Raw genomic sequence first — 23,523 nt, forward strand, 5'->3', positions numbered from 1 at the left:
CATGTGCTGCATTAGAGCTTTATTGAGGTTTTAAGTCATTTTAAGTGCATGCTTTAAGTCTTTAAAGCAGCTTAAAGCATGCTTTAAGTCTTTAAAACAGTTTTCTAGCATTTCCTTTAGAAACTAGGAAACTAAAATGAAAAAAAAAGCCATTATTAATGTAATGTTGATTGCTCTTGTCCCAAAGAGCTTACAAATATCCAGTGTGTTTGTTCGATACAGTGTAGTCTTTGATAATTAATTATTTTGGTTCAGCAAAAACCCAGCAATATTTGTGATTATATTCTAAGGTTTTCCAAGTATTTTACCAAGTGTCACATTAACCTTCCCCTCTTCCAAACCTTTGCCTTCCACGAAAATAGTGATTTCTTTACTATGGTACAAAACAAAATTGTAATACTAAAACATACTTGGGTTCATAGCCCTCACAGGCTGCACGAGCAACGTGCATCATTTCAGTTATATATATAGAAGCCAGGTGTCTTTGAGGTCTTCAAGTTCAGCTACTGAGACAATACTTGGCAGTGTGGATATCATTACATGGATCACAAGTCTCAGCTGCTTTTCCAAGCCATTTTGCAGCAAGACCAGACAGTAGTAAGGAAGTTATTGTCACTGCTTCTGTCCTTTTGCTACATAACTAACAGCTACTACCAGCTTTCTAACCTGTGTTCTTATTTCAATGTGGCATGTCCCTGGCCTTTAACTTCCAAAACATATACACTCTCATCACTTCATCTAAAATGCTGCCTTGCATTTGTCATCTTTGTTAATTTGATCATAACTCATCTTTTTGAATCCCTGGTTTTCTATTCTAAGTAATAGCAGGCTACTTGTCACTGCATTAAAAATGCTGCATGATTCCAGCCTTCACAATTCACTTCCACATCTCCTTCGGTTCTGCCTCCTTCTCACAGGAATTGTACAGCTTTTCTGAACTCATAGCTAAAGTCCTTACTCTCTGTATTAAGTAACTCTATAAGAGCTAACAGAGCTATTAATCTGTATAAGGTGACTGTACAAGCTGACTGTAGTTTTAATTATATGTCAAATATTTGGTGGCATTCTTCATTCACTGACATTTGTGTTCTGTTTGCCTTTGGTATGGCATCTGTCTGAGCAATGGTTTCACAACTGGCCATGACCACAAATAAGTATGAGCTAATGATCTACACATAGAATTAGATTATTGAATGGTTTTCGATCAAGTGATTACTTTTCTGCACACAGAGGCAACTTGAATGCCTAAATTTTGGAAGAATGGCGTTTAGGTCTATAAAAGAAGAAACTAAAGATGTTGTTCAGGAGATCAGAAGGGGAAAGATGTTTGCAGACTCTTTGATGAACTGTTCTCCCCTGCCTGCATCAGAATGTGCTGTACACCTGATTGAAGCCTTCTTAGTGTGAATCCACAGTGTGATGTCTTTTGTGTCTTCATCAGTTTTTGGAGAGGGAAAGCAGAGTACATCCTATACTACCCTTTCATAGTGTGTATGTGAAATGGGCAGGAGATGACTGATCACTTTATCTGACCATTCTGAGTGTAATTCATTCTGTTTTGATGGCATTCTTTCTCCAGCTTTGTCAAAACTTTGCATGGATCAGTAGGTCCTAGAAGTGCATTATCACTTAATAATAATATATTGAATAATAATAATAATAATATAATGAATAATACATTGATTATTGATTGATTAGTTTAGTAAGGCTTTCTAGCATTATCTTATTAATTGTTCTCTTTCTCATTCTTTCTCTTGCTATCTTTTTTTATCTCTCTTGAAAAATAATCTAAGGGAATTAGATGAAAGTGGAATTCACTAGATAATCCTCAATCTGTTGCAGTAGGCAGATTTCTATTTAGCTCTGAAGATATCTTACTACAGATTAACAAAAGCTTCATTTGACCAGAACATGCTATTTGTGTTCCACAACATAACATTGAGTCAGTATTGAAAGAAAACAGTCATTTTACCATATCACCCACTGTTTTTCAGTGAATTTTGTCAGAATGTTATTTTGAGTATGCATAAGATCCCCTTTAAGATGCATTTCTTATCACTGTATAGAACGATAGGTATTTTTCTGTAGAACATGGAATGTTCATAAGCTTAAGATAACAAAGAGCTCAGAAAAAAGCTAACCTTTTATCTCAAGGGTTGTCACCAAAGTACAAGATGGCATTCAGTAAAAAATGTAATTCCAAACATGATTACCTGCATCATTTAGAAAGAGCTAATGCAAGCATAAAAAGGAGGTATCTTCTCATTTCATTCTTTTGAAATGCCCATTATTATCCTTCATTTTGTTTAAATTGTTTATTTTTGTGTGTTCATGTTTTATTTCTGGTAATAATATATATATATGTTTGCTTAGATTTTATAAAAATGTTATTACTTTAATGTTTTGCTGGCTGTCTGAGAACAGATGAAAGTTCTTTCTTGTTAAGAGTAATATTTAGTCTCATATACAATGGCCAGATTTCACAGCTAGGCCTACGCATTGTGTTGTACTTTACCGAGCATGTGTGAAAATGTCCTTCCACTAAATCTAGAAAAATAGAACCAATCCTGTAGATAAGAAAATCTGAGTTACACATTAGTGATTTTCTTCTTTAAAGATATTAATTTCTTCCAGTGAGATTTTTGTATAAATTACTGAAGTTCTATTATCTGCTACCACTTTGCAGTAATCTTAATCTGATGATTGCTCTGGGTCACATCAGCTATATATTGTATTTTGAATCTGGCAGGTGCCAGTAGCAGAAGATAAGGGCAAAAGATCTGGGTAAGAATACAATGATGCTTCCCTTGTAAAATCTCTTCAGTTCCAGAAGCATGCAGTTAGAGATTTCCTGTAAGGAAGTGTTACCTCTGAGTTTAATGGACTTTGAAGTATTTTTCTTCTTTTTGAATCCAAATGATTTATTGGGCTCTGTATTACCTCACTGATTAGAAAGGAAACCATTTTTGTAAGTTTTCAGGCAGCCAATGATGATTTCATTGGGTGCTCTACACTCTTTATGTAAGAGAAAACAAGTAGTGCTGCTGTAGTCAACTTTTTCTGTGTTGCTTAGGACATCACATGAAAAAACATGATGCAGCTGAGGTAGTCATTCACATGAGAAGGTGTTTGCTACAATTCTCTTTTACTTATGCAGTCGCTGATGGTTTTCAGCAGCATTGCCTCCTTATTTTTTCTTTCTTTTTGACAGTAGTTGTGTTAAAAATATTACTCGGCTATATAAATAAGAGGATATCACTGTGTGTCAGACTGAATACCCGGTATTCAGTCTCACAAGACTCGCATATTAACTTCCTGTCTGAACTATACAAATACCCCAGAATCCTACTAGATGTTATACTCTGTGTTCTCTCAACAGATTTCTTCAACCTACCACCTTCTCCCTGTTTTTACCTCAGTTTCTCTCAGTCATTTTGCAGGTGCTGGGACTTGTGAAAATATATATCCACTATGTCCCACTTCCTAATCTTTTTTCATATGGATGAAAAAAGAAAAAAGATATTTTTTCAAGTTTTTTGTGAATTTCTCACATTGAAGGAGATGGTTACACATACTGATATAAATGATTTTCCAGCCACTTCATATGACAAGTTTAAAAGCAAGTGATATTAATTTTTTTTTCCAAAGATAAAACTAAATGTGGTTTTCTCCACCTTCTGGCTTAGTGCAAAGCTCAATTTCTTCGTAATTGGAAGAATCAAGCAAACAGGTTACTTATGGACATCACAAATAAAAAATTGGACCCAATTCAAACAACAGCAAAGCTTCAACATGCTGAACTTGAGTTCTTCTGAGCCAGGAGCTCACCTAAATAAAATGTCTGAAGCAAAAACACACCTCTATAGGTGTATGCACTAGGTGAATTTGGACCCTGCTGGTAAAAAATCAGTGCATTTAAAATAGACACTTTCTGCTCTTTCCTTCTCATATTTAAACTAAAAGAACACTTCAAGATTTTTTTTCTGCTTTAGATATATCCACTAGAGGCAGTTGTAGTCTCTAATTTCATTAGTGCTCAACGTGTTTGTTTTCATTCTATGAAATAGACTTTTCCTTACATAGTAATAATTATAGTTATCTGACTATGGTGATGGCCTCTTTTTTTTTTTTTTCTTTTTTTCACCAGTTTGTGGTCCTTTCCTGATATATTCGCAGTCTTTTTCTTCATCATCGAATGAATGTATCTTGTTCTAAGAGCCTCACCTTTGAGCCCAGAAGAGTACTTCCACTTCCAGTGAAGTTACCTGGACATCTATGTTTACCTTCAGTTGTCATATCTTTTCTAAAATGAGATAAATAAACATGTTGCTTTCTCTTAGTGGTACAAAGCCTCCCTAGTTCATATTCAGAACTTCCATTCACAGAAAATACGCTCTGTTCTTGAATGGAGAAATTCATTTATGTCCAGAGGGCCAGGACAAGACCCATGTGCCACTGAAGATCAATTTGCGTTGTAGTCTGTGGGATGGAGTGTAAAGTTTAAGCTGATCTTCTATGCAGAATAAAAGAGAAGGAATGAAGATAAAAAGGTGTTCAGAGGTGTTGTAAATCAGTTAGCTGGAATGTAGGTTGAGAGCTTTCTGCAAGAAGAGGCAGCATGCAGTGTATGAAACACCTCTTGAAGTTTCTTACTGAGTTATAATTTGACTTTGGGTTATTTCCTAGTTCTAATTCATGGATGCATAGCTACCTGTAAGAATTTATACTGTATACGTCCTGGCTTTCCCTCAGCAACAGACTGAGTGCAGTGGGTCAGGCATTACTGAGAGGATAAAACTAGGCCTAAAGTGAGGAGATTTCTAAAACTGCAGAGATTTTCCACATTAGGTGTAGGATAGGGTGTTGATTTCTTAGTAGACATAACTGGGAAAATGGCAATCAAATCTTACAGTTACTGTTAAAAGGAATTTGTATTGCAATGTGTGTTCATCAGAAAAGAGCAACACTTGATAAGCTGTGAAGCATGAACATTTAAAAAACCCACTTTAGTTCTAACATCCCTATGTCAATTATTTTTTAACATAGGTATTTTCTATGCCCAAATTCATATTAAGCAAACCCCCAGCTAGCATTGTATTCTTCACTGCCACTCTCAGATAATCTCTATCTTTTTCTGTATAAGACTGTGAGTGGGGCTGCAGTAAAATAGTTTGTAAAGCAGCAGTTCAGACTGTACCAGTGGAGAACCACAGTACACTCTAGCTATTCTGTTGAATATAAAAAGAAATAATCAGATGACCACCCTAATAGAATCTTTGTGTCTAGGTATATATTGAATCTTTATTGCTGGAGTGGCTGAAAATAACAAGGGAAAGGCTGCAGGGTACTGAGTGAGCTTCAAATGAGCTGGTGCATTACCACAGTGCAGGACAGTGCCTATCAGAGAGAGGTACTGCCCTCAAAACTGCCTCTGCTGTGGAACTTACTTGAACGTATCTCTACAAGGCACTGTGCTATCAGAACAGATACAGTCTAAGCAGGCATCAGAGGCAGAATGAGAGGAAAAGAAACCCAACTTTCTATAAGCATGTGCAAGTTATTGCTCATCTGTGTCTAATGCTTTATCTAATCCTTTAATAATTCATGCTTTCAATTTACAGATCAGTTTTTTGTTGCAGAAAGTGCTGGCCATTACTTAAGTATATGAGAATTTAATTGTACTGGGTCTAAGACTTGGAATAAGTTTCCTTTGACCAGGTATTTGCTTTTGCCTTCATCTGTTCAATCCTGTCAGAGCCTTCTTACCTTTAAAAATTTTGTGAAACTATTATTGAGTTTCTCAACATGTGCCAATAGAGCAAATGTAGCATAAAGAGGAAACAATGTGACCACAATCCAAATCCAAATCAGCAGGATATTTCGCTAGATCAGCCCTAGTCATGAACAGTTTACGGTCAAGACCCATAAGCGTGATTTGTATGGCTGTGAATAGCACATATAATATGAATCACGTGGGAAATATTACATTAGGATAGTATATTAATTTCCTAAACTGTTTTTAGTGTAGTTAGATTATAGAAGTTTCTTTATTAGCAAGTTTCACTTCTTGGATTTTCAAAGATTCAAACTTTCTGAAAAACTTTCCAACATCACTTTGTGCATTCGTTAGAGTATTTTGGAATACCTGAATTTTGGTATGTATTAGGGCTAGGTGGTTTAGTTACCAAAGCAGATGCTAGTTAAAGGGCTTAAACTGCATTTCCAAATCATTATGTAATTGCAAGTAAGAAAACAATGTCTATAATCTTTCCTACACTATCAAGTTATTAATAATGAGATAGGGAGAATTTTATTGAATCGTTCAAATCTACTTAAGATCCATGGGTTTGGTAGTCTTTTTATTACAATGCTATTTATTCCAAGTTCCTATCCCACCGTTGCAGCTGATAGCAGTCAGGAATACAGCATGGCTATGAAAAATTAAAAGGCAGTCTCACCCTCCTTGCTACCCCTGAAATGTTCAAGTTGAGTGCAGCTTCTTACAGCTTCATCCAGGCTGTACATCCATACAGCCTCAGCTCTGCTGAAACAAACACTGTGGTATATAGGCCAGTCAGCACTAAATATTTGATTTCATAGTATCATAGGCAAGGTTAAAGTCATAATTTAACAACACCTAGATTCACATCTTCTGTCATGACACTTCTCTACAAAGGACCATTCCATCTTAGCTGAGAAATGGTCTCTTGCTGAGCAACATCTTCTTCCAGTAATGCTCCAAGTGACCTCTGACTTAATATTAGTGGTAGACACTGTATGAAAGTATTGGAAGCTAGTGTAGGAATGACTACAGTTGCAGGATTGATAGCAAACTGATGTTAGCTAGCTTTACAGTAATTCTAAATGACTGTTCAGCTTAGGGATATTCATGCCCCTTTTAATCTTTGTTAGTATATCACTTATCATGCCCCTTTTAATCATTGTTATTGCATCACTTGCCATACAGTGCAAAAACCCAACTGACACTGCTAAGTGCTTTACAAGAGCAAAACAAGTTTATTTACTCTCAAGTTTGGTAATTTACTACTAAAAATACATATATTCACATATAAACCAAACTATTTCAGTGCTGAAATGAAACTCTTGAGAGTTTTCAGGTTTAGGTATCTAGTTGCAACATAGAAACGTTGCCATGACACTGCTTGGGCACTAACAAGTGAAAAAAGAAAAGTAGCTAGTGTCCAGCATTTCACGTCTGGACATGACTTTGTGATGTGTTCCTGGGATTTTTACTGACAATTCTTTAAAGCTGAGGACTGTGCAAAACTAACTAATAAAATCTGTATGTAAATAATGTGCAGAAAGTAACTAAATCTATTTGAAACTTTGCTGACAAGTGAGCTCTATTACATGGAACATGTTAATTACCTGTTATGTGAGATAAGTGTAATCAAATAATTACTTCCAATAAAACTCCATATGGAAGTGTACGAATATCAACCTATTTTATTTACCTTTCAAAAGTGTTTCTCAATCCCAAGATTGCACAGTTTTTAGAAATTTGGAGTTTGGTTTGACTCATTTTCACTGACCCGCGCCTTCAGCCAATATGAGGGGCTGCAATGCTACTGTGCTAGTCTTACTGATAAGATGATGGGGGAACTTTATGCAATAAGTTTGCAGCACGGTTATGAATGTCAAGAAACAAACTGGAAAAAAGCACTTCCTAAAACTTTAGTGTGCAGAATTGTAAGGGTGCATTCTGTGCATGTGATTAAAACTACTTCATAAAAATATTGTGAAGGTAAAAGACTGCAGATCTGTAATATGACATTTGTTCTGAACTCATTCAGATCGTAGTTTGCTGAAGTCAATGCCAGAATTTTAGCTAATTCCATTACTGTCTGAATGATGTCTTAACTTCTCTTTCTTTCTTCAATCTTTTAAATATCAACAATTGCATAACAATTAATTTTTCTACATAGTTTTTTTATTAATAGTGGTTTCTTATTTATTAATATTAGTTACAATATTGGTAATCCGCTTTTATGCACTCCATTACTTTGATCAGATTCTGCAAATACTTTAACTTTCATGTGTTTTCTGATTGATGTCACCACATTTATTTATCTGCATAACATAGAGTATATGTGTTAATGTTCAGTTGCATTGGCTTTTCAGAATTTCTGTGTCCAAGATAATACAAAAGCTGTTCCCCTCCTTATGAAGTGTTAGATGTGTTTTTAGCAAAGAAAATCTTTCATCCAGGCTATGAATAAATAGTATCTAAGCTCAGTTCTGTAACTCTGTTTGGGTCCATGAGTTTCCAAGACTAATAGTAAGGTTCTTTCTGTAAAAGTAGGAGAAAAGTGTCCTGACTATTAGATCTAAAATCATGTTGAATTATTTAAAATATTTTTTTAAAGCACTAAGGATAATTTTCCCTTTTACTTGTAACTTGTTAAATTTGTTTCTTTATCTGTTATTTATTCTTTAAAATTATCAGGTCAGGAAGCTGTCAGAGGAAACCATCTTGGCTATCAGATGGCTTTGACCAGAAAACAGAACATTTTGCTGAGATGAAACTTTAATTTGCATTATGAAGTTTCTTTTAAAGCTTATGAAATAGTTTTGGCAAAATTCCTCTCAGGCTATGTTATTCTGAAAGATGAGTGAAAAGAAGGAAGTGTGTTAACATAAATATCTGGGATTATTTTAGTGGAAGCTTTATGTCAAAATAATCTGAGACTCTGTTCATGAGATCCTGTCAAAGCTTATTTTTCATTGCTGTATTCACATGGTAATCATAAACAATTCTGTAAGGATCAGAGACACCTTGCACCTTACTCCCAGTAACAAAGCATCCCTCAAAAGTATCAATCAGGGTAGTCTCACCAAGTTTTATTTCACTTTCTACTCCATTTTCAACCATTTTAAGTTTCTTTTCACAGGAATTCTTCACAAAGTTCTTTTTGCATGAAGAAAGTTATTCTAAAACCCAGCAACTTTTAATTTCCCTGGCCAATAATTTCGGCCTATTTATTTTGCTTAGAAACAAAATCCTACCACTGGAGCTGCAAAGTCTGATATTTCTTAAACAAACAAACAAACAAAAAAGCAAACAGAAAGAACCCACTTTCTAGTATGGTAGTGTCCAGATAAAAGGAGGGGAGAAGGGAAAAGGTAAATTTGAATGAGGAGTGAGTCTACGTCAGTACAGCATTAATAGTGTAAAAGAGAGTGGGCACTAACTTTGCTGGTGTATCAATGGCAACATGGTTTACACAGCTGCGAGGATATGGCACATGAAAGGCCAGGTACTTTGTGATGCAGTGCTACTTTCTCATCTAACCTGCTAAATGCACAGTCCACAGATTTTTGCAGTTATGGTTCAGCGTAGTGCTTGGCACTGCAGCAGCACTCACTTCCCCCTCCACTTTCTACTCATCCACATATAAACTCCTTCTTCCTTTGCTGTTAAGATTTTTACTTCTTTACATCTCTGTATACATACACATATGCAGCATGCACAAGTTGTCTTCAACCAGTACATGTGTCAGTGGGGGGGTGAATGCTGTGGTAAACGTTTGTCTCATACAATCAGTGAACACTATTATATCCCATTGCTTGTTCCACCAGCATTAAAAACACTTCTGTAAAGGGGAAATACAGGCAGCCCTTCTGCCTGCCTTGGCGGCTTGTGCAGGGAACCGCATCTCTGTCCTTGGCCCTGGATCCCTGCACTGGCTCCTTCCCGAGGGAGTGAGTGATGCCTCGGATCCCGCAGCCGGGCACAGCCATGATGTGGCTGCTTAGGTGCAAACAAGCAAAAATGCACGGACATTCTACCCTCAGAACACAGCTGTATTATAACTCCATGCACGGTATCAAACAGTAAATCAGCGATAAAAGGCTTCAGTAATATGGCATCAAATTCTATGAGAAACCCGGCATGTACCACCATCATACATGCACTCCCGCCGCTTACCCTCCCTGTGCATTTCAGAGCGACAACAATTGTAAGAGAAATAAAACATTGTAAGATCTCAGCTGCTAGGAGATAGACGAATGTAATGCCACGATCCAAACCTCCGGCATTCTCACACAGCTCTGCAAATTTGCAAACAGATTCTTCACCCCCCAGCCCTCCCTCTCCCCCCCACCCCTCCCAACAGAATCAGAAAGCACATCTTACCACTGGATGAGAGAGAGGAACAGAAGTGCCCACACCATCATTTTGAGCGAAAATGCAGGATTCAAGAATGCAGTGCTCCCCGGGCTTGTTGGATTTGAAGGAATCATCTCTTTTTCTCTCCCTCCCCCCCCCCCCCCAACCAAGTTTTTTTCCCCTTTCCTCTCGGTTGCAGATGGATCCGTCCCCTTCTTTATTTTTTTTTTTTGGTAGTGGTTCTGCCCCCCTCCCTACCAGGTCCCGTCAGTGGGATGATACATTGCGCCCAGCTGCGGGAATTAATATGCAGGGAGACAGAAATTAGATCTGCAGAAGCCCTTTGCAGATATAATCAGAAAACGTCAGCTCAGGCAGCAGGCAGCAGCTTCCAAGTCTAGAGGAATAATATAATTGGGAAAAAAAGGGGAAAAAAAAAACAGCCCACAACGACCAAACAGCAAAATCACGGACACTCACAGAATAAAAGCAGTCAAGGAAAAGAAGAAACACATACACATGCAGACATTTACAGAACCACTCAAACACATGCAATGAAATCCGATCAAGCAATAGAAAGAGTAAATGAGAGGAAAAAAAAAGAAAGAATAAAGCAATGGAGCTTCTGCCTGAATGCAGATTAACTCTGAGGTCAAAGTGGAAATGATGCACTCTGCTGCAGCACAGATTAACACATGCGTGGTGTCAGCCGGGGTGCTTTTTAACCTTTGATTACACATATGCAGGCAGCCTGGATTTTCATTTTGGAGGCGAGAAGGATTTGGCAGGCATAAAAAGGGAAGTTGGAAGGAAAAGCTTGCCCTATGCTGCTGAGCATCCTCATTTTTCTAAACAGCCTGGAAATCGTGATTGCAAAGGTGGGGGGGGGAAATGAAAGGATGGATGGGGGAGTGGAAAAGGGAGGGATGGTTGTTGCTAAGTAACTCAGGAAATGGTGAAAGCAGCATTGGTGGAGTCAATATGAATGAGGCGATTTAGCGTGTGATAGGATTAGGGGGAATATGCAAGGCTTTTATCTCCCCTCCCCCTAATAAAACCAGGCTACAGAGACACAGGAAATGCTTCCTGGCCAAAGGGGAAACACTAAATGACTATAAGAGCTGGATGTTGCCAAATTCTGGAACCAGAATCCCAAGTTCCTTTGTCCAAAAATGCAGTTTAGCAGCTACTAGTGAAGTAAAAACTTCAGGTAATTCCATGATTTCACAATGTAAGAGCACCTCAGTCTAAAATAGCTGTATGAGATACAACTATTTTTTTTTAATCTCACAAATTTTTTTTCTGCCAAAACCAAAGCAGATACAGAGAGCATCAAGCCTCCCCAATGCTGTTTTATAAAGCAGAAGACTGATGTTCCAACATAACCATCAGGACCTCGGAGATGTGACCCAACATTGCTCAGTTTAAAGCCCATCTTTCTAAAACTCAAGAGAGAAATAAAAAATAATTTTTCTAAAGAACACTTAAATGGAGAGAAACTGAAATGGTCCTAAATAGAATTAAAGCATCAAAATTTACCTCTGGACTGGATGTAGTCTAAACTAAATTTGACACACGGATCCTGCTCAAACCTGCCAATACCCAAACCAATCTGAACTTTATCAATCAAAAATAGATAGTGGCAGTAGCTGAGTTCCCAAATAATCAAAAAATTAGATCCAGCCCTCAGCCATCAAGCTGCTTTTTTTTTTTTCCATTTCCAAAACCAATATATTTTAGTACAGCAATAAGCAATAGATCAATATTATCAGTTGAATGAAATATGTCTTGCCCCCTAGACAGACAGTTCTGTGATTATTTGGGTCCATGTCTAATGATGTCACTGAATTTTTATCAGTGTTTCCAAACAAATGACAAGTTATGAACCTGGTTCTTAATATTTCCAGTCAAGGGTCCTAATCTTAATTAAGTCACTTCACTAACTTGTCTTTCAGTACAGCCACTCCAGAGATGAAAAGGTGTAAAATATTCCACATGCTCTCCCTCTATCTCTCTCAGTATATGTATCTGTGTGCATGCATATTCAAACATCAATGTTTGCTCATGGTTCACTTCATTAGCTCTTAACATGAAACTTTTGTGGTGTTGTTGCTGTAATCTCTCATATCAGTTATCAAAACATTCCTTGAAAGTTAAAAATGCTGTCTATATTTTGATGAAGGAATCAAGATTGTTGACAGCTAAGAATTTGAACTGTTCAAATAGTTATTGTATTAACTATGTATTAACAACTATGTCTGCTGTATTTTAGCAGCTTTACACTGCACTTTATTTCCTGAAATTTGTCCCATAGCAAAATGTTTCACATCCTTCTTGTCTGAGAATGGTTGCTGGACTTCCTACAAAATTGTTATACACTTTGTCTTGAGAGGTTCAGCTCGTTACCCTTGTTGAGAGGGAAGGGGGCTGCAATAGAAGAAAAGCTTGCTGGTGTCAAATCTAAAGAGGTTTTTTCTAGGTTTCCGTCACTTAAAGGGTATGTCAAAAGGAGTTAGATACTGTAGTGCCAATCTTTCTTAGAGTTCATTAAGATGTACAGAGACATGGGTCATTGATACTGTTGTTTCTGTAGGTATTTTATTAGCTGTGCCATCTATTCACATTCTGAATATATCAGTAGGTTTTGATGGACAAGCATAAACTGAAGACTGTGTAGACTGTTCTGCATATTAAAACTTGAATCACCATTTTATGATCGTTTTTTCATGTCAGATGCATCTACCTTAATTTTATTTTCACATGTGTACAACTGACATTTAGGCACTGACTTAAGTAGAGGGAATTAGGGTCTTCAGACTCTGATTGCAGTCAGTGGACCACAGAAAGGCCAAGGCAGGTTTTTTAGTGCTCCTAGATAGTAAACATAAGAGGTAACATCATTTGGGTATCAGAGCACTTGACCAAAATACTTTAAATGTATCCACCAATAATCAAGCAATAACAGTGTTGGCTGTAAGTAATTTCAAATGCAAAACTGTCCTTGCAGGTCTTTGTAACCTTGCCCTGAAGGAAGAGAAATCAAAACCAGGTTCTATGCTTAATGTATTTCAGTATTTTCATTTCTGGTCATGATGATAACCTTTGCTGGGAGAAAAAAAAAGTTTATCTGTAGCAGATATAAGTGCTACAGAAAACAGAAATTCAGTAGGCTGTTGTCTATTTAAACACATGTTGTCTTTGAAGCTCAGATCAGACAGCTATCTTAAAATTCCATCATAATAAATTGTCACAAAGGACCAAGTTTACATGAGGACACTGCCTAGTGTGAAATGTTTTCCTGGCACGTTTAGTGTGATAAACCAATTCCAGATAGTAATTTGCCCCTGAGAAAAAAAAGTGCTATCTTCACAACAAATGACTTAAAGTTTTTTATGGAAAAAATGAGCTATGAATAATAATTAAACAAAGAGGTAATTGTTCCAAAAACTTGCAATCTATACCAAACCAGAATAATATTCACGAGGGTATCTTAATATACTTTGGTTGACAGCTTGTGCAATTTACAAGGAGGCTCTCAGCTTCCGCTGATTTCCCTAGGTGTTATCTTTAAGCCCAAAGAAAACATGGCTGTTCCTTACTCTAAAATTATTTTTCCTTCAGATCAGATATTGCATCATACTTTAACAAAGAGGAAAAAAAGATATGTTTGAAAAAAGCAAATGTGAAAATAGAAGTATTATAAAAGGTAAAGTAAAACAAACAAAAAAAAAGGACTGACAATGTCACATACATTCAACTTACCCACAGAAAAGAGTGCTTTGTTTTTCTTTTATCACAAGTTCATATCTGGAAGTTCTTCTGTTTCAGCTTGTAATTCCTCGTGTTGCTTTAGACAAAAAACCCTAAACAAAATAAAACAAACCAAAATTCCAACCAAAAATAAAATGCCAATTTCACTCTCTCTCAAGTGGCATAAAATTTGGGTAAGAGGTAACTAGGTTTTATGGGTCATGTTAGGGATGGTTTCTTAAAGATACAAGAAGGAAAGATTTATGTAGCTAAATTGTCTACTGATGTTTTAGGAGGCTGTTCGTTGCATATCAAGTAATTTTTTGATGCTTTGAATATACATTAGAAGTTTCAAATTATTTTTATCCAGTAATGAAATATCCTAGTTATAAAAAAACACTTTAGAACTGCATTAATCCACAGACCTTAAAAAATAGTTCATTTAAAGCTATATATAAATACAGATTTTATAGTACTAATATTAACATTGGTAACATTTTGGTTTCCTCCAAAATTCTCTCAGCATATTCTAGCCTTGGTGAAATACCTCAATACTGAATTCCTGAGGAAAAGAACATCCAGTATATGTCTTAGATGGAATTCTAGGATTTCATGCAATCAAAAGAAGAAATCTTTTGTACATGGTTTTGTACATTTATTGATGTACATATATGTTTGTGGTTGTGTATGGGAGCATGTGTGTGTTTTCCTATTAGTTTATTATCTCACTCATAAAGAAAATTTTGTACTGGAGCAGGAGCTGTCAGGTCTGAGTACTTACTGCCAGCTCAGGGGTCTGTGGATGGACCTCTCATTTAGAAGACCTAGATCTCTGGTTCTCTTTTAATTCATGTGCACAAAATGCAAACATTTTGTGAAGGATTGGTATGGTGGTGAGCCAAATAGAAATTACATTCCTTAGTGCTAGACTAAGGTCGTAGTTTAAAGATGATTATCGACTTCTTCATGGACATGATATCTGGGCCTTTCAAAGAGGTTATTTTTAATCAAGTCTAACCACATTATTACAACTGCATGAATTTATACATTCCTATCAGTACTAAGTAGATGAACTCAAAACTACGGTGCATCACGTATCCAAATACAGACCTGTTTATTTTGGCAGATGTAACATAAATCTAATTATTTTTTTGTTATATAACTAAAAATAGTCACTTCTTAATATTGAATCTTGCTGCTACTTTTCCCTGTGAAATACTGGATGAAGATGCCAGGCAAATTGCATAACTTTGTATAGAATATGGCAAAGTAGGATTCCGGATACATTTTATTATTTAACTGAAAAAAATACCATTGAAGTATTATTTCAGTGCTGTTTATTGGAATTGAGGCAATTGACTTGAGCTGCAAGAATAAAAGAAAAATAAGGCTGAAAAGTCAAAAATAATAATTCTTTCAAGAAAGCCATCAAGCTGAAGCCAACTTCTTAGAGGAATCAACCTACTACATTTTTTAAAAAGCCACAATCTTGTGCTGCTTAGGAAATTATTTTTTAAAGAATTATTTTAGTCTTTAGCAATAAAAAAGTTTGAATTAATTCCTAAATTATGTATGGAGTGATATTTCAGGGGATTATGCAAAGAGAATATTTGTCAGAAATATTTTTATTCAAACTGTTTCATCAGGTTTCTATTCCAGGCAATCACTTTCTGAGTATTTAACTTAAAAGAAAAATTATACTGGTAGCTGTAATACAACCAAAACACAAACCCGAAATACTGTGTTTGTTTATGTGCTTTGATCTTGTGCTAAAATGGTACAGAAAACAAGTTTTTGGCTAAGAGCTCTCTCACTGTACTTAGATTTACAAGTTCCTGCCAGCAACAGACTTAACAAATGCTGTTTTGTGCTATAAACGCCTAAGATTCTCTTGTCATAAAACTCTTTCAGCAAACTGCATTCCCCATCTCCCTGGCATTGACCTGAGAAAGCTTTCTTGCCCTACAACATAACCCAGAGGACCCAGTTCCATTAGGCTAAATTCTTATGTGAAAAAAACGCTACATTAAGATACTTTCTGAGGAACACAATAATGGTTGTTTTCTGAACAGTTTTATCAGTGCCCAAGAGAAGTCTGTGCTCCACAAGACTTTCATAAATCATGATTTTCAGGAGCCATATATCGATATATATTCATAATAGTGTCTAGCAAGGTTTCTCCTCATATGTGTTTGTACTACATGAAAAGTTTAGTTCAAAAACCTGTGTTCAAACTCTAGCTTCCTCCCCATACTTTGTGCTAAATCTCTAAGTTTAAGGCCAGTGGTGTTTGAAACCATCTCAGGAAGGCAGTCACTGCCTCCTGTAGGCACCCATAAACTGAAGGGGAAAGGAGGAGACTTGAATTGTCCTCCTCTCACTACTGAGAGTAAAGAGTGAAGGAGAGCAGGCAGCAGTGCTGCTATCACTCCTGAGATGCCAGAATCTTTACATGGGGGAATGAGGAGCCTGACTCACATAGTGTGTACTTTAAGTGGGATGACTTTAGTACTATTGTTTCAAGTATGATTATAATCAGTGCTCTTTCAGCCTACTTGCATCTTTCTTTTGGAAGTTATCTTTCAGTACTTGCATGGCACGAGTAAACTTGTAACTCTATGTATTCTCTATTTAGCAATGGGAGAGGAAGAAATATGATGTGTATGGAAGCAGCACTGAATACCAAAAGGAGAAACACATTAGAATACTGAGGAAATAATTATGAGGGAGTACTTTTCAATAACTGTGTTCTGGTACTTGAATATATGTGTATTGGAATGAAACCAAACTGGTATTTTTGAAATTATCTGAAAAACAGCACATTTGATGGACCAGTATGCTTGCAAATAACATTTTCATCTGTGTATATTCACAAAGAGCAGGATTAATGTGTTCTGCAAATGATTTTTTTTTTTTATGTTCCAAAGCACTGTATGTATAACAGAGAGCTCTCAACGCTCAGTTGTTTCATGCTGCTACTGGAGAGTGTGCCATTATATTAAAAGCAGTCGCTATCACTCTGTTTTATATTAAGGTATAAGTGAATTATAAAGTGAGGAATAGAATTCTGCATTTTTTTCTTTAGTTGTTCAATTCAGTGTTTTAATTTTCTTTATAAAAATGATATTTTTAATGCTTTTGGAAAATTAAAAGTTTTTGTACTTACTCTTGCAAACAACAATAAAAAGCATTCTTGAGGATGCTAAATCTGTTCATTTAAATTGCAGACATCTACAATATTGCCTTTATTAGCAGGTAAGAATGTGGTTCATTCATTTATTGATTTACCTCAATCTGTAATGTAACACCAGATACTTGGTTTCCACAAAAGAAAATTACCTCAGCTATCTTAAGAGTGAATACTTCTTTTAGAAAGAAGTATTTTATCACTTTTCCCACAATTATATTTATTTCTCTTAAGATTCAAGTCTACAAATTCCTGAGAAGAGGCCACAGGAAGCAGCTTGAAATGCTAAGAATAAAGCCTAAGCTCAAGTCTCACTAACTTTGGTGAGAATTAAGAGTATGTTTAGCAGTATCTGTAACATCACGGTTATCTAAGTCCAGGCATTAATTTGCACAAGGAGTTTTTGGGTTTTTTTTCTTTTTTCTTTTTTTTTTTTAACATTAGCTCACGAAAAGGGCACTACTTGACAAAAACCAGTTCAACCTCACAATGTTAATTTTCACAATTGTAGTCACTATTTTTCAGTAAAGCTATTTTTGCTGTTTCTGATCTTCTGTCATACCAGAAAAGTGAGATCTAAAAGTGAAAAGGTGAGATTCAGCAATACAAATACTGAGTTTGTTCATCAGTGAGTATTTTAAGACTCACTGGTCTCTAACGTCTGCATTACATTTAGAGCATTTTGTGTCAGACCCAGCCTCATTCACTTTTACTGTAATTGTTATCCCTTTCGTATAGAAAATCTGATTTGACATGCCATGTAGGTTTGACATTTTACTTACTGTTCACTAACACAGAGTAAAAAGCTCTGTATTTCTATGCCAGATTTGGTATTTCCTTTAGACAGCTTACAGAATCTTAAGATCTATTTTGATGTATCATTATTTCCTATGACTGCAATATTCAAAGTCTGTTTCCATCAGCAAGGCAAGATCTCCTCCCCAAGTAAATGTGAGGAAAAGCTTCCTACCATTTGCATAAGAACACATTTGGGCACAGGTTTGCTGGCATGACTTGCTGTTTTGCCCATGACAGTAACTGGTGATTGATCCCTCCCTGTACTTATCTCAACCCATTAGCCTTTTGTTACATCTTCTCTCCCCTGCCCAGCTGAGGAGGGGGTGATGGAGCAGCTGGTGTTCAGCCAGGGTCAACCCACCACAGCAGCCTATGCAGTGAAAGTCTTACAGGCAGCATTGCCAGGAGAATGTTATATCCATTCTGTATATCATTACAAATGGGTTTTGATACTCCCCTCCAAAACATTAATGGAAGTAGTAGGACGTAAAGAATGTTTTTGCCTGCAGAAAGGAAGCGCTCTGTTCTCTCCTTTGAAGAAAGAAGAAAAATCAGAAAAAAACTGTGCTAAAGTGTTATATTAATTATGCAAGAGTAAGGGTACACAACAGTACAGTTATCAATACTATATTCAACATCTGTTTTTCATGTCTACATTTGAGTTACAAGGTTGGCTTATTTTTTGTTCATGTTTTTGCTGTTATATAAAGATGTCTCACAGTATGACCATGTTTTCTGTTCAGGGTACATTCTTTTGATCTCTGTAAACAAACTTCCAGCATTTTGAAGGATCACATTCCATACAGTGGATGCAAATACACATTAGAAATGATACCTGATAACAGTCCATGTAAGCTAGCAGGCAAGGAGCACACATTTTGCCTCTGGGCTTTTGATATTGTGTATGATATTCTCATGAGCAAATAGGGATAAATGTCTAATTCTATGGATCAGTTCTCAGTTGTTTTCAGTAGTTTGTTTTTAAAATGGGAGTAGGTACTGAGGTGGGTACTAGGATTCATCAGGTGCTTATTCTGGACTTTTTATTACTAAATATATTAATTAATGACCTGGATGATAGTATTAATAATAACCTTACTAAATTCAGGATGTCAAGCCAGAAGCAGGAGGGGGTTGGGCATGGGAGGAGATAGGGTTAGGCATTAAAAAAATAGAAGTGGATCTGAAAAAAAGTAAGGTGAATTTCAGAATGTTTGAAAAGAATGGGCAAGAGTCTTGGAAAGTGTTTTCAAAGAAAAAGTCAAAAAAGAATAAATGAATTGTAGCCTGAGAGGAATTATGCCAGTTTTCAAATATATACTGGTGGACTGAGGAAGGGAATAGCTGGTATTTCTGTTTTGGAGAACGATAGAGATTCATCACAGCTTTTTAGATTAATTACCTTTGACTAACAGAAAAAAATTCTTATGGTAGGAACCATACTGGAACATATGCGCAAGCTGGAACAGTTTGCTGAGGTCAGCTGTATCTCTGAGGTCCCTTCAGCGTTGCTTCCTGTGACTGATAGAGAAGTGCGATGCATAAACTAATAATGGCCCGAGATTAAACAGACTTGTTCAGTTAAGCTTTTAAACACAAAAGTAAAAAGGTGGTCTCCTGCACATCTTTTTTGTCTGTAAGAACTGGTAGAAATTACTTCCGTTAGTAGGTTAAAGGGCAGGGAAAACATCTGATGCCACAAAAAGAAAGGCATGCATTTTTCATGATTTAGGTGTGAAAAAGAATATGAAACCCACGCATGCTAATGGTAATGAGAAATGAAGAGTTAGAAAGCAAATGCAGAAAAGCTAAAAGGAAATCAGTAGTATTGTTTACCAATCAAAAGAAAATATATGGGGAAAAAGTAATTTCTGAGGATGTTAGAGAGAGTTTATAACCTATTCTCACTTCTTTCCATCAAGTTCTATTTTCTGACATGCAAGTCTGCATTGAAAATCTCTTCAAATTGCTGGGACTGAGAGACCCCTAAGGCTTTTATTCCTCTTTCCTGTTTGTTTGTCTGCTGGCTTTCTTTGTGTGTTTTGTAAACATTTAAGTAGTAGCATCATTCCTTTGTAGTAACCTCTTTTGCACCTATGAATGATATGGACTGTAATTAAAAAATCAGAGCTGAATCATCCCTTCTCCACAGCGATGTTGATTGTATGATGATCTCAGCTGCAGGCTAGATCCTGGCTTTTACTTATGTTAACAGATTTCTCTTTCAGTGATTCTCTGTGGTTTTAAGTTTTCAAGAATCCTAATGCCCAAAAATATAATCTTACTAATATGTTTTAAACAGTGACTCATAGGAAAATGAAGTGATGTAATTCTGTATCATCCATATACACCACTTAGTAACTCACGTGTATGCTGGAAAATCCAAACATTTCCCATGCTGTGAAGGCTTGTACTCACATCCTTGTCCTTAACTGGCTACCACACTATTTTCTCAGGTGAAATGAGGCTTCAGGAGCTGTTTTGAGGCCATACAGTGACAGCAAGTACAGAGATTGTAGGAATTTAGTATTTGACTCTTTTCAGCGCTATAAAGCTCTCAGAACTGGGCTTGAGAACATGAAATCTCTCAAAAAACTTGTCACAGAAAAATGTAACTTGTCATCAGGCTGAAACTAGAGGCTTCAGTGCTGGGATGTACAGGCAGGAAGGGACTGAATGAGGTCTCATCTAGTGTCCTACTCAAAACCAGTGACAGCAGGGACTGAATTTAAACCTGACTTTGCCTGTCCGGGTCTGGAAAAGCTTCATGGATAGAGATTTCACAGCCTTTCTGGGCAGTTTGTTCTAATCCTTACTGTGAATTAGTTCTTAAGCTGCTTTGATTAATGACCCTTTTCCCTGGCACTGCCTTCTGAGCCCCCTCCCCTGGGGGTCCTGAGGAGCTGCAGCCTCTTTCATGGCTCTCTGGGGATTCACTCAAATTTATCAATAACTTTCTTGTACTGGGGCCCCCCAAAAGATGCAGAACTCCAGATGTGGTCTGATGAGGGCCAGGCAAAGATGACTGATGACCTCTTTACTGTTTGCCTTCAGCACTTTCAGGACACACTACTGCCATTGCTTCCTGCTTCCATGCTGGTCAGTCCCCAGCCCTTGCCTTGGTGGTGCATTAGTCCATCCCATTGATAGTACTTTGTAGCTGTTCCTGCTGAATTTTGTGGTGTTCCTCTTGGCCTATTCCTTCAGCCTCTGGAAGCCTCTCTGAATGGCAGCCCTGCCTTCAAGCACATTGCCAGCGTGCCCCAATTCAGTGTCATCCACAGACTTGGTGGAGGTGCATCCAGTCTCCTTTGGTACAGAATTTTAATAACAACAGGATGTAAAATGTAAAACTGATAGCTGAAGCAGACTGAGAAAAACTAAAACTAGTATTTATTTTAAATTAAAAAAAATAAACTGTAAAACACTGTCACTGACAGCTTTCCAATGGTATATTTTATATTTTGAATGTATTTATGTCTACTTTGTATGCTAGTTACTTTGTGCACCTTGTCAAGGGGAAAAAAATCCATAAACTTCCTTTATTTTCAAAGGGAACTAGTTTAGTGTAACAGTTCTTTTACAGTAAAGGCTTTATTATCACAAGGGCTGTTACAACTAATGAGTTCATGTTTCAACACAATCCCATTAGAACTTAAGTAAATTGAGCTGCATTCTAAAGCAAAAATAACTGAAAAAGTTATGTAAGCTCAAATAAATGTAAGCATACAAAACACTATACTATCTAGTCAGGTTAGGGTACAGATTATTATTAGCCATGGTATTTATTAAACAGTGGTGCTATTATTAAAAATGATCATGTGAAAGTCATGATTAGGCAGCACTGCCTAGTCTGAAATCTGAAGGCTTTGAGATGTGTGTGCTGCTATTCTAGAGGTTTGGACTGAAATGAGTATTAATGTCTATTGAACTAAACCAACTACTACAAGAAAGATTCAGTTTGAAACCCCCCCTAATGTCACTGTTAGATGCATAGAATCAGGGAAAAATTAATACAGGAGAATCCAAAGAGTATATCCACTTGCAAATGAAGTGTACCTCTGACACAGTAGTGGATCCACCAGTGAATCGATACTACAAGAAATCATTAGGAGGAGGCTTTCAAGTACTTTTTAATTACTGGATAAATGTTGCACACTCATCTTCCTTTATAGGAAGTCTAAATAGCCGTGGACTGAGATATATTTTACTGAAACTTTTGATCTTTTTCATTCAGCAACATTTGATTTATTTTTTCATACTTTTCCCAAAGAACAAGCCAAGAGACTAATGGACTGTACACTTTAATCTTTGTTAGATGGTGTCAACAACAGTGATGTCAGAGTGAATCCAGGCCTAAAGGCTAACCTGCTGCTTTTCTATCTGGATGTTTAGCAGCAGGTACCTGCACCTTTATTTAAACTGGAATTCAGAAGGAAATTAAATAGTTGGGATTTTTTTCAGAGATGCTACTTAACTAAGATTTGTATAATTTCAGAGCAATAATGAGGAATAACAGAAGCATCTTCTTATGCCTCTAAGGTAACGTGTTTGCATAACCATCAGCAAAACATTTACTTATTTATGTATTACTCATCAGAGTCCGTGAAACAGATACTAGGAAAAACACGGAGAGGTGTGACAAAGGTCATAAGTTTAGATTCAAACCTGAAATTCCATGGACCTCACTGGAGATATGGGGAAATATAAATAATGAATTTTAGATTGTTTCAAAGCTGGTTATCCTACTGGCTCTCAAATAGATTTTTACATGTGAAATTTCTTTTCTTCCTCTCTTGAAATAGATAAGGTCAGTCTACTGCCTGGAGTTTGGCTGCGAAGCATCCATGCAGGGAAACACGCAGCTGCACCAGCACTTCTTGGACAATTTCTCCCTGCAGGGAGCGCAGGAGCATTGCTGTACCCTGGGGCTGCAGGCCCCCACTCTTCTCCACCAAGGCTTTACCATAGAAGAGAACAAAAAGTGTCATTTCTTACAGGCAGCGTGCATTGTTGAGATATGAAAGGATTTAAGCTGCAAGTTATATGCATTAATAGATGCACTTTTGTTTTATGAGTGTAATTTTCTATCTGGAAGTAAGTTCATACTTTCAGGTAAAGAAACATTGCTTGAGACTGCTCCACTCAGTTGCATTTCCTAAGGTGTTCATTCCAAGCTGCTGCTGCGCAGTGGTAATGGAATACGTGGACAGGTTTTGGAGGAAGGAAAAATATTATTTAATACTGTTTAAAAGAGACAACAGATGGGGAGACTGTTTCTCAGAATAATCCTCCCTAATGGACATTGCAATCACAATCCTGTAGAAGGAAAAAGGAAAAATCTCTTTGAAGCATCTGCAAAAGGAATTCCTGGGAAAGCAAATAAATTAGGTTCTTTGAAACAGACTAACAACTGCACAAGGACCCAGAGTAATTTATACATAACAACGTGTTTCCTTAGTTGCTTCCTTCATTTTTTTTACGGGTGGTTTAACTGAATTTTCAGATGTGTTCTGTCAGATCACGTTCCCAACCCTGCTTCTTGTACAGTGCTTCAAAATACAGAAATTTGCGTAAGCAGCTAGGGAATTCTTGGCATCGAGATCCCAAAGATAATGCCAGCCAAGCTTAGGCCAGCTTTTTTGCCACTTGTCCTTCT

At 36.8% G+C, this 23,523-nt stretch overlaps 1 protein-coding gene across 4 annotated transcripts in view; it reads right to left on the reverse strand.

Moving 5' to 3' along the window:
- Positions 1-11,019, reverse strand: part of GABRG2 (gamma-aminobutyric acid type A receptor subunit gamma2) — a 66,877-nt gene extending 55,858 nt beyond the window's left edge. The window contains exon 1 of one of the 4 annotated variants that reach the window (XM_062605330.1): positions 10,157-11,016. In XM_062605330.1, the coding sequence (XP_062461314.1) occupies positions 10,157-10,263 (107 nt within the window). In that variant the 5' untranslated portion in view covers positions 10,264-11,016. Of the gene's footprint in view, positions 1-10,156 lie in introns of all 4 variants that reach the window. The other 3 variants (XM_062605329.1, XM_062605331.1, XM_062605332.1) reach the window with 3 other exon arrangements.
- Positions 11,020-23,523: the final 12,504 nt, after the last annotated feature.

Source organism: Pezoporus occidentalis, unplaced genomic scaffold (genome assembly GCF_034315485.1).
Source record: "Pezoporus occidentalis ecotype Australia unplaced genomic scaffold, CSIRO_AGI_Poc_V1 ctg91, whole genome shotgun sequence".
Classification (NCBI taxonomy): domain Eukaryota; kingdom Metazoa; phylum Chordata; class Aves; order Psittaciformes; family Psittacidae; genus Pezoporus; species Pezoporus occidentalis.